Source organism: Charadrius vociferus, unplaced genomic scaffold (assembly GCF_000708025.1).
Source record: "Charadrius vociferus isolate BGI_N301 unplaced genomic scaffold, ASM70802v2 scaffold225, whole genome shotgun sequence".
In the NCBI taxonomy this organism is placed as follows: domain Eukaryota; kingdom Metazoa; phylum Chordata; class Aves; order Charadriiformes; family Charadriidae; genus Charadrius; species Charadrius vociferus.
This window is the reverse complement of record NW_009648638.1, coordinates 114,484-132,617: the sequence shown is the minus strand read 5'-3', so window position 1 is coordinate 132,617 and position 18,134 is coordinate 114,484. Positions and strand designations below refer to the sequence as shown.

Sequence of the window (18,134 nt, the reverse complement as noted above, 5' to 3'; positions counted from 1 at the left end):
TGGGTCTGACCTTCTGCTCTGCCCGCAGATGGCCGGGTGCGTGTCCAGGGTGGAGCTGTCGGTGACCTGCCGGAGCCTCCTCGACAGGGACCTGGGCTCCAGGTCCGACCCCCTCTGCGTGGTGCTGCAGGACGCGGGCGGCGGCCGCTGGGCTGAGGTAAGGGCGGAGGCAGCCCTGCTTGGCCCCGGGGCGCTCCCATCCCCGGTGCTCCGGGAAGGCACAGGGTGCGGGCGGTTCAGAGTTGCATTCCGCGAGCAGTCCCCCGTGCCCGCGCACAGACTCCGGAGCTCTGCCTTCGTTGGTCTCATTAACTGCTCGTGCGTTGGCTTAGGGCTGCATCGGGGTGTTCCTTTGCCTGTTACCGCGCGACCTGTCCTCTTTCCTTTACCCCGGAGCACGCAGCCCAGAGTAGTGTTCACCAGCCTTTTTTTCCCCCTAATTTTCAGAGTTTTCCCATACTTTAACCTTTATTATCCAATGCAGTTTCCCTTCTCACAAGACATCGGTCAGGCCAGCGGCAGGGCCTGGTTTGTCACCAAGCAGGAGGCGCAGTCCTGCGTGTGCGGTCTGGCTGGTGCCTGTGTTGGCCAAGCGCAGGGGCCTGGGGCTGCAGAGGAAAAGCTGTGTGGGAGAAAGCGTTCTTCTTGCTGGTTGTCAACGGCTTTGCTTCCATGTTTGTGCAGCTGGATCGCACAGAGAGGATCAAGAACTGCCAAAACCCCGAATTCTGCAAGAAACTGGTTGTGGACTACTATTTTGAGAAAGTGCAGAAGCTGAAATTCGGCGTGTATGATATCGATAACAAGTCCTTTGATTTAAATGACGATGACTACCTTGGAGGGATCGAGTGCACGCTGGGACAGGTATGCATAGAGGTGTGTTAAGGGATCTACAAAGCAGCACCAAGCATTGGGTTTATTATGAAAAATGGGGTGAAAGACTGCTTTATCAAAGGCTTTGATGCATTCAAATTTGAAAACATCTTGTTGAACGGGTTAGTTTGCATTGCCATTGAATGTTGTTAAAAAAATCATTGTGTCAATCACAAAGCGAAGGTTAGAAATGCATATGGTTTGCAATTAATTGCTTAACTTAGGAGGCACTTGTAGCACTAAAGGTAGTCTGGGAGTAAGGAAGGCATGGTGCTTGGAGAGCTCTAAAGGAGTTTCCTTTGCACAAAGTGATCATCAGGCAGTAAATTTGGGGAAATAAGGCTATTTGAGATTCAGTATTCATTTCCTGAGGAGGGGTTCATATAGCTAGGTAGGAGAGAAAAAATGGTGTTCATGGTATTGTAGAAAGACTTGATAAATTAAGTAGCCTTTTCTGATTTTAATAGCTTTTTGGCTATTTGTGATAAAAGTGCCTCTTGTGTCTCGGGGGTAGCAAAAACAGGAGGCTAAAGTTAAGTTCGGAGACATATTAGTGGGTACTGTTTTGTGGATAGTGAGAAGATAATTTTCAGACTGTTTGGGATCACAAACTCTGATGGTTGTCCCTGTTGGAAATGCATTTAAATCTTTTTAGATCTTTTAGGAGAGTTTGAAAATTTTGCTCCTGAAGAGCATCTAACTCTAACTTGGTATTTATATCATCTGTCTTTTAACCTTAGGTTGTGTCCAGCTCGGTGTTCACCCGACCACTGGAATTGAAGCAGGGAAAGCCGGCAGGAAAGGGCACCATTACGGTAAATAAGTTTTTTGTGTGGAAAGTACGGTTTCTTGTTCTTTCATATGTTGTCTGGGACAAAGTAACATTTCTGGTTTTCTGTCGGTGTATCTTCAAATGCTACACCTGTAGCACATGTACATGGAAGGATAGTTATTTGTAACTACAGTTTCTTTTATGGACAAAGTACAAGCAAAACTCTGAGGGGTTTCTTGGATTTTTTTTTTTTTTTTTAAATTTCTGTGGCACAGATTTCAGCAGAGGAGATTAAAGATACCAGGGTTGTGTACTTGGAAATTGAAGCCCGAAATTTGGACAAAAAGGTACTGATTTTTTTTTTAATTATATTGCATGTTTCTGCCATATTTGCAGTTAGTGCCTTTTGGCCAGGAATCTGAATTTGCAGACATTCAAGTAAGCTAGGTAATCCATGTATGAAAAAAGGCTCACTGTGTTTCATTGCTTACAATGAAGTAAAATGGAGACATAATTTCATGTTGAAAACCACAGTGTCAAACCAGAAACTCAAACACCAGGTTTAGGTTTCGAGGGATTATTTTAGCTTTGGAATATTCTACAAATTAATACAGTTCAATTGCATAATTGTCTCAGATGAATATTGTAGCCATGGACTGAGCTTTCTGTAATGTTAGGGAAGACAAGGTGGAAATTTAAGTATGCTGCCTTGATGTTATTTTAAACCAAAGACCAATCCAAGGATTTAGTGACCTCACTGCTCAGTCAGCGAAATTACGTGATTTATAGTGACAAGAATGGTCTGAGGAGGTGGTCTTGGAGTCAGGGCTGATAAATTCTGATGACTTAGAAAGTGCAGTAGTTTAAAAGAGAAAAGTAAAAAGAGAGGAAAACAAATGTATAGTTTGTTTGACTTTGTGCTTTTTTTGAAGTACTGTGCACTGATTAGCCCACCCTTCTCTCATCTGAGTAAAATGTAGGAGGCTGATTACTTCTGTTGGGGTTTTGTTTGCAGGATTTATTAGGTAAATCGGATCCATTTTTGGAGTTTTACAAGCAGAGTGATGCTGGAACATGGCAGCTGGTGTACAGATCAGAGGTAGTATTTCTACGCTGATGTTTTTCTTGAGTTGATCAGACAGCTTGCTCCTTCCAAACATGGGAGTCCCACTCCTGGTCGTGCATTGCACCGGTTCTGCAATGAAAGTTGGCTTGTATCCTAAAAAAGGGATTCTGCTCACTGACCTGGCAGCAAATGGTTTATTTGCTGCCTGGTGACTGGATTAAGCTGGCTCAGTGAAGAGTCCAACCGTGTACCAATTGAGAAGAGTGGCAGGACTCTCCTCCCTGTCAGTGGTGATGAGCTGTTAGGTTGGCGTGGCTCTAAAATTTAACTTTATCCTGAACTTCAAGCTTTTATTTCCTCCAGAGCTTTGGCTTGGGTGTCCATGCATGTCAGGGTTGAACTGACCGAGGCTGTCCTTAGGCAGCCGTGCAGAACCCTCATGTTATGTTTCTTAGTGACTTACTTGCACATCGCATCCCTTACATGACATTATGCTGTATTTTTTTTCAGGTGATTAAGAACAACTTAAATCCATGCTGGAGGAAGTTCAGTGTTCCCTTGCAAACATTCTGTGGTGGAGATTTTAATAAACCTATCAAGGTACAGCCTTCAGAAATTCTCTTTTTTTGTTGTTGTAAGTGATGCAATCTATGTTGATGTTAACTATGAGTTTATCAGATTGTCTAGTCATTGAAATTTTTAGATTGCCTTTCTAGAATAGCAGTGTGGCAGATAAATGATTATATGTCTTTTAAGTATGAAGTCTGTATTAAAACTTACGAGTTGTCAAATTAAGAAGTTGGGAAATACACAAGTGACGCGCTTTCTAATGATTAGTTGTAAGAAGAATTATAACTGATTTTTTTTCACTATTCTGGCCAGGGTTTGGGGTTGGGTTTTGGTGGTTTGTGTGTTGGTTTTTTTGGCTGTTTGTTTTTTTTAATTGTGGGTTTCTAGCACTGTTTCTAAGTTAACTGAGAAGCTCATATATGTTGGATAAGCTTGAGGGCCTTAGGATACTGACACAGAGAGGATCTTAATGCATCTGTCAAATTCATCCATTCATGAGACTGGCAGGCTCTTCCCAACTCTCTTTCAATCTGTTTCAACTAGAATTGAGTCAGAACTGCAATTCCTGGTGGTCTTGTATGTGATTACTGATCCTCTCTGATCCTGGCTTATGAAGGTGGTGGCAGAACAATTACATCTTTTAATAAGTTTCTGCAAAAGAAAATCTGATAGCAAATTAATTTGTTAATTTCTGTTCTAAGCAATGCATTCATAATATAAAGGCATTTAAATCCGTAGATAGTTCTATGTGAGTATAGTCTCTCTCTGCTTATCCAACTCCTAAATGCATTCCATTTGCAGAATTTTCCTGCCTCATCCTGTCCGTGAAGAAATCTCATGCTGGAAGTTTGATCTGAAAGGTTTAGCAAAAAGTATGCATGCTAGTGTTTTTATGTGGGCAGCATGGCAGGTCCAAAGAATTACTGAGGTTATTAACGTGGAAACAGGTGTTCAGGTGTGCTGGGTTTCTTGTTATGTGGTGATGTCATGAGCTTTTATTGTTGGGGAATCAACAGTCTCAGGTCAGAAAGAAGTCCTCTTTGTCAAAAAGTGAGCAGCAAATGTGGAAAGGAGATGGCAAAGAGATGCATATTATCATTTGTCAAAACTGATGCAAGATGGCATGGTTTACACATTCTATTACATGAGGCTTATTTGCTATAGTCCAAAAAGATTTGTGCTTTTGGGTTTTTTTGTTTGTTTTTTTTAATTTGTTTGTTTCTTTTATTTGTTTGGTTTGTTTGGGGTTTTTGATTGTTTGTTTTCCAGAAGCTTTCTGTGCTTTGGAATTCACTTTGGAATGACCTGCTTCTTAGGATAGATCTTTGCTGTTAGTTTGTTCCAGCCAAAATTCTGGATGCATGTGCATCTATTAAGTTTCACAACATAGCTGTGAAAGAGGATTATACTGTTCTTGTACTTACAGGTTAGGGAAGTCAGAACGGGGAATCCAGGCTGACAGGCAGGAGTTTCACTAGCAGCAATAAAAAATACAATATAGCACTGGCGTTTCATTTTTCATCTGATACTTGCTGCTCTGAACCTCTTGTTTAAGGCTTCCAAAAATTTACATAGGAACAATTACGTGTGAAATAACAGTAGTTAGTGAAGGGAGAACTCGTGTACTTCAGCACAGTGGAAACATTTTGATGCGTCCTGTAAACATCAGCTTGGCCAGCTATGTATTAGGATTATGTACTGAATATGTGTGTGAACATAAATCTTTTGATCAAATTATGATGCTACCTTATATTTCAGTAATGCTTTCTTCATTGTGATGTTCTCCTTGGTCTGTGTTAAGAACAGCTCAGACTTGTGACACAGCCTAATCTTCTTGACAGTTTTGTTAAAAATTAGGGGCAAATGAAAGTAGTGTCTCTCCCCCATAGTTATTTAAATGGAGGTAGCAAATGTGAAATTTGTGGGTGTTGGTATTGGGACTAAAGCTGCCAGTCCACGTGTTTGGTGGCATATACATAAAGGCAAATCCATTTTCTGTGAATTTTGAAAGCTGCTTCTGTAGATGAAAGGGACATTTTACCTGCTGACTGTATTCCAAGCCTTGTCATGAATGTTGGATAGTTCCTTTGCAAAGAAACAATTAATCAGTAAATAACTATATACAGTGTCCTGCAGTGTTGCTAGCAGGATTTTGTTTGCAGCAGCACCATTCTTTGGGCTGCTTACAGTGAATGTCGGCCAGTTTTAGAAAACCCTTGCAGAAGGAAGATTGTTTTTAAACTGCATCATGCTGTGAACTAGTAACGAAACTGGTCCTAAATACAATTTTATTGGCGTGGCTGAGAGGGAAGAGGAGGTGCGTGAGGCGGTAGCTGCTGAATGCTCTGCAGCTCTCTAGGGAAGGAGACACGGCACTGGAAACCTGCACCCTGGCTTTTGCACGAGAGCCTCCTTCATTGGCCTCCCTGGCATAATGCAGTTGCTTTTGGGTGATATTTAAACATCTGAATTGTTGAGAGAAGTGGAGCTGAGTTCAGGCAGGAGGTCGGGAGTTGTTTCATGGTGGAATGTGCAGAAGAGAGGAGTGGAAAGGTCGTGGGTTGGGAAGGATAAAGGGGGAGAAGGGGAGCACAGTCTCTAAGGTGATCGTGTTTTCTCATTGAGAGACTGAAGGATGACACAGTGATTCCCATTTAGGTGGCTAGATTAGGGCATAATTCACCCAGCTTTTTGTACATGTTTCCTACTGGTTCCAGTGGAAGATCTCTAGCGGATCGTCATCCTAAAAGAACCCTGTCTCAAATTCAGATATCTTAGCCATCAAATTTGACATCCTTATCAAGGTGTTACCCATGGGTTCACGTTGTCCCTTCATCCTGAGGAGAAAGCTGTCACTGTGGTTTATACTGGAGTAACATCCGTTTCTTGATTACTAAAGGCAGACCTCAGAAAGAGAGCTTTTGAATCTGTGTCACATGTGAACTTCAGCAGGGGAGGAAGCAGCTGTTCACAACTGTTTCTTGATTGACTGCTTCTGGAGTTACTTGTGTTCTGCAGTCATGTGTGTTGTGCATGTTATAAATGCTCCTCGTAGCTGATTTTGTGCGGAACCATTGACAATATCTGTCTTACTGTGTTTGCTCTAAGCCCTAGTTATTAGCCTGTTTTTATTTGTAAATGCATTACTCTTTTGCATTATCTAGTTCTGAAGCTTTAATGCTGATTTAAGCATGACTGGTTATTAATGAAGTATTTATAATTTGATTGGTATAAGATGCAGAAAAAAGCAAACTCAGTGCTCTGCGGAAATTGCAATTTCTTTGTAAATTGATGCTATTTCTGGGCAGAAGAAAAGAGTATATTCAGAAAGTGCCTAGATAAACTTTTAATTGCTTCTTCCCATTACCCCAGTTGCATATCTTGTCCTGAATGATCTCACACTTATACATCTGGGCTGTGAAATGTTGGGGATTTTTGTGATTTTTTTTTTTTTTTTAATCTGTTGTGTAGCTGGGGACGGCTTTTAATTAAAACCTTCACTGTGTGTACTTAAATGGGTGAGCAATTGAACATCTTCCTTCCTCTGAGATTCACTCTGGGTGTCTCTCTTACTGGCAGGTTTCAGTTAATGATAGGGATGGCCGCACCAGCTCAGATGGGATAGGGGAGTTCACTAGCGTGGCTGCAGAGCTGTCAGAAGCAGGAGGTCACGGAACGAGCAACTGCAGTTGTCCCTAATGCCGTACACTTGCCCATTGTTTGCACTCTCTTCCCTTTCAGGTACAGTGTGCAGATTACGACAGCGACGGGTCGCATGACTTGATAGGCACTTTTGAAACTAACCTGACTCAGCTGCAGAAAGGAGGTGACGGCTCTGCGGTGAGCTTCCTCAGTCCCCGCTAACTTACTCTAATTCAGTCTTTCACAAACCCTTTTTAATACTGACCTTCAGTGGTATATTTTTAGTTGTTGCCTCCAAAAGTGATTTTTTCTGTCTGTATCTTTGTATTACTAAGCAAGCACCTGGGAAGAATAAAACCTGGTGTGGGAATTATATTGCTCTGTTTTCCTTGGATACTGTTACCGTTCCTATTCCTAAAGACATCCTTAAGCCCATACCCTAGTAGTTCAGCTTGCTTTTGCCACCGCTGAGTCAAGTGGAAATAAAAAGGCTTGTTCATGCTTTAACAGATGAGTCCTAAGGCAGGGCTTCTCTCAGATAACATTTGTGCTTGAGCTGGTCACCCTCATGAGCACTCTGGTCACCTTTCTAGCTGACAGAGAGAAACAGTGATTACAAGGGGCACTGTTCTTACTTAGTCTTGGGCATCCAGTTCAGAATAAGTTGAATCATTTGCTGGTGGTGCTGGTTTCTCTGTTGTCTGCAGTGAAAACCTGCACTCTCATTCTCGTGGAGATGTCTTGTCTGAATTCAGGCAGATGAATCCGCACACAGGACATAGCCTAGGACTGCTTCCACTTGCCAGCCAGCTTGATTTCTGTGGTTGTAATCCTAAAGCTGGTGGGAGATTCTTGCCTTTTTTCCTAGCCCATGTGAAATCAGAACTAATGTGAGTGAAACAAACGAGTGAAACATTGCCACTGGGAACCTGCAACCTGGGCCAAAAAAATGTCCTCCCCACCCTGAGATTTTGCCTCCCTGTTTTCTGTTTGACTGCATTCCCTTCCCTTAACCAAAAAAGAACCTGATATGTTAAGAGAAATGGTTGTATCTGCAATTGACTTTTTTCCCCCCTCTGATTCAAAGACACTGTTCCATGATTGCATACAAAATTAACAGTTACGTTGCTGAGGAGAGAGACTTTTCTGAGGTCTTGCCTTGTGTTTTGCCCGATGCTGGTAGTAAAAACATCGCATTTAACTTGTCAGATAGCAGCCAAAGTAGTTGCAAACCTTTTTTAAAATTAAGCTTCAGAATTCTGCCAGGTATTCGTGTAACTGAAATTGTGTGATGTCTGACACCATTCTATTTCAATAATTTGCCCTGCTGTAAATGCAGGTATTTTGGAACTTGCTTCTTGCTTGCTTGCTTTCTGTAGGTGGAATTCGAATGCATTCATCCTGAGAAAAAACAAAAGAAAAAGAGCTACAAAAACTCTGGCATTATTAGGATAAAATCCTGCAAGGTGGGAAGATTGTTGTTTTTTGGCTTTTTTTTATTTTCTGATCATAATGAAACCTGTTCTTGTGTGGAGGAAGCATAACACTGTCTGTCTCTTTCTCTAGACCGAGACAGAATATTCGTTTCTGGACTACGTCATGGGAGGCTGCCAGATTAACTTTACAGTGAGTTGTTGCCCCACTTCACATCTTGGTAGATGATAAGAGCAATGAAGTTGTGATTAATACTTTTATTTGCAGCGTGAATGACTGCAAATGCAGTGTGAATGATGACTGCAAAAAACAAATAATAAATATCTTTTTACTTTTTGTGATCAAGTGGCAACTTTAATGGAACTAGCGTTTCTTAAACTTCTTTTGCGAAATCAGTTCAGGCTATTAGTGGAAAGGATTACTCCTTCTTAAACATGCATGTACCCCAGTGGGAGACGGTACACGGGCTTGTTTGCCTGTCCCTGTATCGGGCTGCCTGTGTGCCTGGGAGGAAGGGAGCTATGTGGGCCTGGTCTAACCACCTGTTTCTGAGTATCGTTAATTTTTCTCATTTGCTTATGGTGATGCATCAGTGACTTGCTGTCATCATCTTGACTGATCAGGTGGGCGTAGACTTCACTGGTTCCAACGGAGATCCCAGGTCACCAGATTCTCTTCACTACATCAGCCCAGATGGGATAAATGAGTACCTGATTGCCATCTGGAGTGTGGGAAGTGTAGTCCAGGATTATGACATGTATGTAACAATCTTAACCAATCTAGCCACCGCATCAAAATGTGTCACAGCGGGTGTCAGTGATCAAGGCTGATAGCTTGTTCCAGAGCTGTAGGGTTTGAATGACTGAGGTGCTACCTTTCCTTGGGAGATCCCTTCTCCTGCTTCCTCCTGCTTCTGTCACTGCCAGGGAGGGTCGTGGCAGCCCTTCGTAATTTGGCATATTTGCTTGGTTTGTCCCTCCAGGTCTGCCCTTTTATGGCACCAGGCTGCTTTGTAATGCTGCTTTGGCTGGTGTCTAATCCCTTGTTGCTGACGGTGCATTTCAGATATGAATGCCCTGTTTGATGCAATGGGAATATGTTTGTCTGCTCTGTATTTCAGCCAGCCTGTGGTTGGGTTGACTTTTCTCTTGCTACTTTGAAATCTCCTGAGAGTCCTGTGGGGTGCTGCACTGAAAGAAACTCTGAAACTGTCAAGCCCAGGCCTGAAATCCTTGGGTGACTGGTGGCTGGCCACGGGGAGTTAGATAGTGTACCTGTTCCTTATGGCAGGAATTGAACCTTGGTCTCCAGCTCCTTTCTGGGAATGAAACAGAATAGTAAGTTATTAAAGAACTGCTCTTTCTCATTTATTATTGTTGCTCTTTCTCTCCAGGGACAAGCTGTTTCCTGCGTTTGGGTTTGGAGCTCAGATTCCTCCTAGCTGGCAGGTAGGGCCTTCACAATGCTGGGCGGTTGCTCTGTCCCTGTCTGTGTTCCCTAACTGTTTGTAATGTCCCCTTTCCTAGGTATCTCATGAGTTTGCTTTGAACTTCAACCCCAGCAACCCTTATTGTCAAGGTGAGGACACCTCTTTATTAATATTTCACTGAGAGGGACCGATGTTTGAAGTGTTGTATTTCTTTCATAACTGGTGAAAAACAGATGCAGCACCAAGACATGCAGGAAACTAGATTTACTCTCATGGGGATGCTGACAAGAGTGGATATGTGTTGATGCAGACTTCTGTGCGGTCTACATAAGCTCCAGTGAAGGGGTCTAGATTTAACTTGATCGCTAGTTTGTGCTGAAAATTCTGTTGCTGCAACTTGGTTACTTCTGGTATGTTATAGGTAGCAGTGGTTTCAGATCAGCAACGTGCCTGTGCTAGTCACACTTCCAGACCATCTGCTAAGGCTGTTTTAGAGACCATCGTTACTTCATCGGCAACATGTCTGCGTTTGAATGTTACCTTTTAAAGGGTTGTCTTAAAAGCTTTTTTTCTTTATAGCTGTCTTCTTTAGTGGAGGTGGTTTCAGCTGTTTTTAGTGGCTGCTCTCTAAGATGGATTATGACCTTTTAGGACTAAGAACTGTTTCAGCATGCAGTGACACAGAATTGTTCTTGAACAAGCATTTCTAACTCAGTTCAGTTTTTCTCTCTGATCTAAGGCCAACAAAAAATGGAGTCTGAGTTTCAGTGTTAAAGTCCAAGCATTTCCTTGGTTAGTTTGGCATTGTCTGCCTCATTGGGATCTGTGTCTTTGCTTTTTAAGGGTCCCTGTGCAGTAGTTTTGAGAGATACTGCACTAAAACCTGCATGGTGGACAATGCAAGCAACAGTGGCAAGTGAAGCTACATTGATACAAGCTCAGAATAGGCCAATTTAGATGGATCCACAGAAGAACACGCGCCATTTAAAATCAGACTTTAAAACCACTTTTGTTTAGTTAACCTGAGAAAAGCTGTTTACATAGGAAAAGCCTTAGGGTTTGCTATTTCTGTTACAAAAATGTTTGAATGCTGAATCAGGGATCGTGGTCGATGTTTCAGACAAAGAAAATGAAAAGTCACTGTTCCAGAGAGTTTCTGACCTTGTTGTCTTATTAGACTATAAGCAATGAAACAAGACAAATTGGATGACAAGGTAGTCATCAGTGTGCCTTCACTGGATTATTTTTCCCGCAACTTCCATGAGCTTTGTGATGTTACAGGCACAAAGGAGTGATGTGAAGAATGCAGAATGGGGGAGAAATCTGCAAATCCTCTCTCTGCAGATGTCCACTGGTTTCAGCCCTGTGCTTTGTATATTTGCTGTTATCCTGCTGCTTATTGGCCCTTTAGGAGTTCACAGCTGTGTAAGAGTTGTTATCCTTTTGCCTTACCATTTAGTAATGCTTGCAAAACAATTGCTGGAGAAGTTGTGAGGCTCTTGTGGCAGCTTGCCTTCCTTGTGTTACAGGGATCCAAGGAATAGTGGATGCCTATCGCCAGATCCTGCCTCAGATCCGACTCTACGGGCCAACCAATTTCTCTCCTATTATAAACCACGTGGCAAGATTTGCAGCGCACTCGGCACAACAAGGAACTGCTTCAGTGAGTGCATGTCCTTTCCTGTGAATCTGCATTGGGTTGATGTTTGTGTTTCCATGGAATGGTAAAGTGCTGTTCTCTTCCTTCCTCAAGATACCAAGTTTGGTCCTCTCCTATCAGCCTACAGAGAGGCTGTTGGTACTCTCTTGGTACACATTGATATGAACCTGTACTTGGCAGACATTGACACTAGTTTCCATTGTTCAAGTGATATTTATTTATCTTTTTCATACTTTGCTGGCATTGTACTTACTGTTGAAGTATACAGGGGTGCTGTGTTGGCTTTTAGACCAGTTGGACTCTGTCAGCAGTTGCCTCACTCTTTTGCCAAGCTCCATCACCTGTAGGGAATGCATACCGTATAGAGGGGCCCTATATATTTTATTCCAAACAATTTTGCTCTCAAGAACCTACAAAAAGACCACCTCCAAGAAAAATATCAGAGGTCTTGACTATCCATCCCACCATAGTGGCATGCAGAATCAGGGTATCTAGAAGGCCAGATTAACAAAGGAGTCTGAGAACTGTTAAATCGGTCGCTAATTGCATTGCAGAGTATCCGTGCCACCCAACAGTTGTGTTGCATGTCTCATTTGTGTGCTTGCGTGGCCATGGCTGCTGTTAAAATTCAACTCAATTTCCTTAAGCTTCATTCTTTTTGCTTAAGGATGAAGGACTCGTATTTCCTGATAGATTTAACCAGTTCCATTCTGACAGACCAGTCAGAAGGAATTTTGATGTACACTCTGATACTTGCTTTATGGTCTAGCTGTGTCAGTATTTTTGGTTCTGCTTATGTTTGTGTGTACGTCGAATACGTTTCCCATACTGTGAGGTGCTGTTTCCCATACTGGGAGGTCTAGGGACATCTGTTCCTGACATTTCTGAGGGTATTTTTTAGCCTTCCCAATACTTGGGGGAATCTTCATATTTCTCTTTATGTGTTAAATAAATCTACTTTTTCTTATAGATGAAAAAACGAACTATTTAAATAAAGAATCTGTCAGTAATGGGGTACAACTGTAGTAACACTTGTGTTAACGGGGATTTGGAATTGGAAGTTCAGTTTTATTTTCGTTGCGTGTGTAATTTTTTGTTTTCGTTTTAATTCTGTAGATAGCTGCCATAAAAAAAAAAAAACGGTTGCTCATTTCAGAACCAGGTGCTAAACCTTAGCCTCTGGAAAGGAAGGAAATTTTAAACACTCTACCATGCTAATGTGTTGGTTTGAGGTATTCTTTTTTTCTTTCTAGAAAAGCTCCTGTATTCTTCCCCTCTTGTTATCTCTAGAGTGTCTTTGTGTCATGACATTTGACACATTGTCAAAACACTGCTGTGCTTTGAGATTTCTAATACTTAAGATTTAAATTATTGGTAACTAAAATGAAGGCTTGTCGATTTACACTTCAGGGATATTAAATTTAAAACTTAAAAAATTAAATCTAAATTAAACTTTAGCTTTTTGAGATATCAATAAGTAAAGCAGCATTCATCAGTGAAGTCTGTATGCAGCTTTGTTGATTTAATAACACTTTGCCCATCTCTAGTACTTTTTGCCAATTGATGTACTTGTTCTTTATAAATTGAATTACTAATTTTCTAGTACAGAGGAAGTCTGAAGTGCACAATGAATGGTGTTATGCATATGAAAAAATGGAACTAAGCATAAGTTTCTTTAATGTTCTGGTTTTGTCTTATCCACAGCACCACCTGATTTCTTTCTTAGAATAAGAAATTACTCCATTTGCCTTCAGTGACGTGAGCGTTGGTGTTGAACTCCCTAACTGGGTGCTTTCTAATGTTTTTCAGCAATATTTTATCTTGCTGATCATCACAGATGGAGAGATCACTGACCTGGACCAAACTAGGCAAGCGATCGTTAATGCCTCAAAGCTGCCGATGTCCATCATTATTGTTGGAGTTGGTGAAGCTGATTTCAAAGCAATGGAGTTTCTTGACGGAGACAACGGTGTCCTGAAGTCCCTGACAGGAGAGCCAGCTGCACGAGACATTGTTCAGTTTGTGCCTTTCCGACAGTTCAAAAACGTAAGTTGTCTTTAACTTCAGAAGAGTCCTGGTGGCAGTATATATGCAGATACTACATCTTAAAAATGAGCATGGGTCCAGAGAAGGCAGCAAGCTGCACGCTCAAGTGCTATCCAAGCCGCTTGTTCCCAGTGAGAGCTGAGATGTTTGCCTGTGTGTTCGAAGCCGTGTGCCTTGTCGCAGCTCTTTTGTAGCTTTCCTTCGAGATTTAGTATACTATCTCTTGGCTATTACAGCATTAAAGGAGTAAAGGAGATGTTTTCTCTCCTGGGATGCCAATGTTCAGGCAAGGAAATGAGATCATAAATGCAGCAAGGAACTCTTGAAATAGGGAGTGAGATGTGGCAGGTAGGGGGCTGCGCTCTGAATCTGTCACTGGGCTGATAAATCCTTTCTCTGCAGTATTTCTGATTTATTCTCCCTGTTCTTGCAGGCTCCCCGGGAAGCGCTTTCCCAGATGGTTCTGGCTGAAGTGCCTAAGCAGCTGGTGTCATACTATAAATGGCAGGGATGGCCACCCATGAAACTGCCGGAAATAAAGATGATGTAGATTGCAGCCTGACCCTAGCCACCTGTATCAGGGGGGTGAAGAGAGCTGTCTGCAACCACACTCTCTCTTGCATGCTGTGGGTGCTCAGTGTCTCAAGTCTGTACCATTCACACTCTTACCTGCTTGTGCTCTGTGTCTTTGATCTTTCCTGTTCCTAATTGGAAGGAATGTAAATATGGAAAAAACACAACTACTGGCAGGTTTTGTCACAGAAAAACAGACCTTGTTGGTTTTCCACCTTGCAACAGTGGCATGTCATACCACGCATCATTGCTTGACATGGCCCATCCGCTGCTTGGTGTCAGTGTGGGCATGTGCACTGAGCTGCTCATGCAGCACTGCTTCAGTGCTGAGTTTGGTAGGAGAATTACTGCAGTCTTCCTTGGTAGGGTTTTTTTTCCTTCTATCAAGCTGCTTTGTGAATGGGGACCCTTCTGTCTTCATTGGTACCAAGGTCTGTTGGTTGGATGCCTGAGGTAGTTCATGTTGTGCCTTCATAAAGTGTCAGTATATTTTTATATGTAGAAGTTTATTTTTAAGTTTCAGTGACCATACTTTGCAGTCTTCTTTTTAATCACATTGTTCTATTAGCAAAATTTGCTTCTGTGATGGCCTCTTGCTTGGAGCCATTGTTGCCATTTAAGAACACTGCACTTTGCTTATTTGGGGGAGGGGACATTAATGAGGATTAATCATTAAGTAATCATGGGTGGGGTGGGATTAATGAGTCACATTAATGTGACTTTCAAAATCCAGCAACTGGAAACATTGAAATAAAGATGCTTTGTGATTCCTTTGTGTCACAGAAGTTAGGAAATAAAGAGGTAACTATCTGTGGAACTCCAAAGAGGTGCTTGCTTGTCCTCAGAGGTGTGAAGTGTCTATGGTGTGGTCTGGGGACTAGAACAGGTCCATGAGAGCAAAACACGATTATTTGGAGAGACTGAAGTTGATAGTTCATTTCAAAATAGAGGTAAAGAAACTTGGGCTTGTCATTGCACTATAAGCGGTCATTCCTTTCAGTTCCATAAATAAATAAACTGCTTTTACATACGTAACATGTCTCGACTCTCCTTTCTGGGGTTTTCCTTTTGTTTTCCAGCAATGTGGATGGTTTGGTTTATGGAAGGTCTTTGCTATAGCGCTGGCCTGGTGGTGATTCAGCATCTGAGGTAGCCTAGGCTGAGTGTGATCAGCTGCAAAAGCAGAGAAAGTTGTCCATCATTGTTAGTTTTGTTACCTGTTAATCACTAAGACTGCTGAATGTGTATCCTGCAGCCCTGTCCTGCAGTAGGATGAGCTGTTTCTTTACTGTGAAATTAGTAAAGAACTCATGTGTTCTACCAGGTAAACCAGGAAATGGTGAGAATACATTGGAAGACTGCCCTGGTGATTCAGGCTATGAAACTGGTAGGTTACAAGCCTGTGTAAAAGCAGAACCTGGGTGTGAATCCATGTTCTCAACTAGACTAATTGTAGTAGATGGTATCTGCCACCAAACAAACTAGTATGGAGCTTGTGCTTGAAGGGTTGTGGGTCTAGGACTGCTGCTGAGCAAAGATGAATTTGTGTTAGTTTTTTATTCAAACCTAGTTTTGACCACGATGTGTTCTCTCAGGTTCCACAGGCAGCGGGGCTGTCTCTCTTGAAATACTCTGTCATCTAGCCTGCGGCAGCAAATTTTCTTGCACTTAGGTTCTTGAAGGAAACCAGGCAACCTCTCTTCTTGAGTGGCTGCCTTAACCAAAGTGTGTTACAAGTGTGGAGGAGAGGGAGGAAAACTGCCAAGTCTTCTCTGAGAAACTGTACTGTGGTTGAGAGCGTCCTTTACTCATGTTTTCAGCTGCTTACAACCTGTAGGCAGAGCTCTCCTTCGCTGTATTACGCATACAAGAAACCTAAGGCTGGTTTTTGTGTGTGTGTATCTTTTTTTTTTTTTTTTTTTAATAAAGTGGTCCTTAAAGAATATTTACAGCAGTAGTTCTGAAGGCTCACCAGTCCCTTGTTTGGACCAAGAAATACCGGTGGCAGTGTGTACTGCTTGGCTTCAATGAATAGTTTCTTTGGCAAGATGTCAGAAGCACGTTGGGACTTTCCTTTGCTCCAGTAGAAGATGGGCTCTGAGACAGCAGAATGTGTAGTGGGAAATTCGTTTCACCTCTTCCTTTCAAACCTCTGCCAGTTGCCACTCAAAAGGAAGAGAGTGAATCCTTCGCCTCTCTCTGCTGGCTATCAGGAGTGGAGTCACTGTGTTCTGCAGCTAGCTGAGGTGTCTCCAGGTGCTGGACTCGATGGTAGGAGAGACCTTCCCTGTTTTGGGGAGGAAGAGGCTAAGATGTGCAGTAGGCAGGTCTGAGGAAGTTCTCCCTGCAGGAGCAGAGGAGAATTTGGAGGAGATGCTGTTTACTTGCAAGTAAGTGGCTGAAACTTGAACAAGCAAAAGGACACAAGTCCTGTGGTTGTCACTTGAGAACAAGAGCTTCATGGGCATGGGCCTGGGCCCAGGTAAAAAGCCATGGGAGGGTCAAGCTTGGAAGCTGCTGAACTGGGATGGCATGACTTTTGCCCGTTTTCTCTCATTCTTGACTCTCCCCAGGGCTCCTGGTTTTAGAGGCAGTGAAGATGGCTGCTGGGTGCTTTGGTGAGAGACTGGGAGCTGTGTCTCCTGCCTTGTGCTGCCCTGGGTATAGCTGAAATGCAGATTTATGGCATGGTTGTCGCCTGAGGTAGATGAGAGCTCGGGTTTGAGCTCAGGTTTTCTTCCTCAGGAGAAAGTGCTTTTCTTGCCCAGTGCTGGTATACACTCTGTCATCCCGGATCACACTCTTGCTTTATCTACAGTAAACATGGGGAACACCCCAGAAGTCTTTATTCTGGCCTTAGTGGACATTGAGCAAGCACCCTTGTACTTGCGGTCCCCAAAGGTATTTCAGCCTCGGGGCTTTGTGTAAATCAAAAGCTATTGCATGTGGGAGCTCATCGGGACGGGTTCCTCTTGCTTATAGGACACCTAGCAATAACTACTGGTGACATTTCATGCCAGGCTATGCCCTCCCCCTTGTTTGTCCAGACAGCTGATTGGGCTAAGGGTCCTACTGGGGGTCTAAAATGTTTGTTTCCCCCAGGGCCTGTTTCACCAAGACTGAGGCACTGTCTTCAGCTGAATGCAAGTGATTGGACTGCTCCAGGTGTTTGAGGAAGCCACACAAACTCCACTGGGAGATGATGGCTTTTGATCAGCTTTAAGCAGATACTGGATTCACCCATCAGTGGTCTGAGTGTTTCACTGAATAGTCTAAATTGACCCCTTGCCCCCCTCCAGCCATGACTGGGTGTGGGGTCAGTGCACTGAGCTTTCTGTGCTGCCCTAAACTGATGGGCTCCTCATCTGGGTTCACAAAAGTGGTGCCAAATGCTGCTGGCCTGCTATGTTCTGTTGCTGCACCATGAAGTGGCATCCTCCCCACCAGGGCTTGTCTCCCCTGCCACTGGTGCCGCTTTCCTGGCACTCCAGGAAGCTCTTGTGTTAAGAGGGAAATAAAGGGAAGAGCCGCAGGGCTTGTTTCGAAGCAGCCTGGCGTTGCAGAGGCATGGTTCACTCGATGTTTGCAGAACTGGATTAGCCACCCTGCACGGCCTGTGTGGGTGCTGGCGCTGGGTGCTGAGCGGGAGAGCCAGACCCCCGGGAGAAGAAATGCTCTCCAAATCCTGCTGAGCTCATAATTGTACGATTGCTTTAATCTGGCCTGAATCTGTGGTCCAGAAGGGCTCCGGCATCCCTCCTTTACCAGTTCTGGTGCGGGTGAGATGAGCTGGATCAGGCCAAGCCGGTGAGTGCAGCTATGAGCACAGCTGGCTCCTGGCACGGTGCGCCCCGGCTCTCCCCTCTGCGCCCTGCGGAGCTGCTCCCCCGCTGTCCCCGCCTTTCAGTGCTCGTCTCTGTCCTGCGGAGAGCTGGCAGCCGGGCTGCAGCCTCTGTCCCCAGAAAGTGCTCTGGCGTCCCGCTCACAGCAGTCGGCCCCCGCCTCAGCGCAGGGCAGGCGGGAGGTGCGCGGGGGCTGCTGAGCCCAACCCCCCTCCCCCGTCCCCTCC

General features: G+C 43.6%; 2 protein-coding genes across 2 annotated transcripts in view; both read left to right on the top strand.

Annotated features, from left to right (window-relative positions):
- RBM12 (RNA binding motif protein 12) overlaps positions 1 to 14,286 on the top strand; it is a 40,151-nt gene extending 25,865 nt beyond the window's left edge. Inside the window, exons 3-17 of the mRNA XM_009886315.1 lie at positions 29 to 157; positions 685 to 864; positions 1,614 to 1,688; positions 1,921 to 1,992; positions 2,661 to 2,744; positions 3,222 to 3,311; positions 7,023 to 7,121; positions 8,303 to 8,389; positions 8,490 to 8,549; positions 8,981 to 9,114; positions 9,751 to 9,805; positions 9,884 to 9,935; positions 11,316 to 11,449; positions 13,256 to 13,492; positions 13,926 to 14,286. Of these exons, the coding sequence (XP_009884617.1) occupies positions 29 to 157; positions 685 to 864; positions 1,614 to 1,688; positions 1,921 to 1,992; positions 2,661 to 2,744; positions 3,222 to 3,311; positions 7,023 to 7,121; positions 8,303 to 8,389; positions 8,490 to 8,549; positions 8,981 to 9,114; positions 9,751 to 9,805; positions 9,884 to 9,935; positions 11,316 to 11,449; positions 13,256 to 13,492; positions 13,926 to 14,042 (1,605 nt within the window). The 3' untranslated portion in view covers positions 14,043 to 14,286. The remainder of the gene's footprint in view (positions 1 to 28; positions 158 to 684; positions 865 to 1,613; positions 1,689 to 1,920; positions 1,993 to 2,660; positions 2,745 to 3,221; positions 3,312 to 7,022; positions 7,122 to 8,302; positions 8,390 to 8,489; positions 8,550 to 8,980; positions 9,115 to 9,750; positions 9,806 to 9,883; positions 9,936 to 11,315; positions 11,450 to 13,255; positions 13,493 to 13,925) is intronic.
- A 2,245-nt stretch (positions 14,287 to 16,531) lies between these two features.
- The window catches only part of LOC104287613 (fer-1-like protein 4), a 40,147-nt gene continuing 38,544 nt past the window's right edge, over positions 16,532 to 18,134 (top strand). The window contains 3 exon segments of the mRNA XM_009886337.1: positions 16,532 to 16,547; positions 16,639 to 16,683; positions 16,884 to 16,966. Coding sequence (XP_009884639.1) covers positions 16,532 to 16,547; positions 16,639 to 16,683; positions 16,884 to 16,966 — 144 coding nt within the window.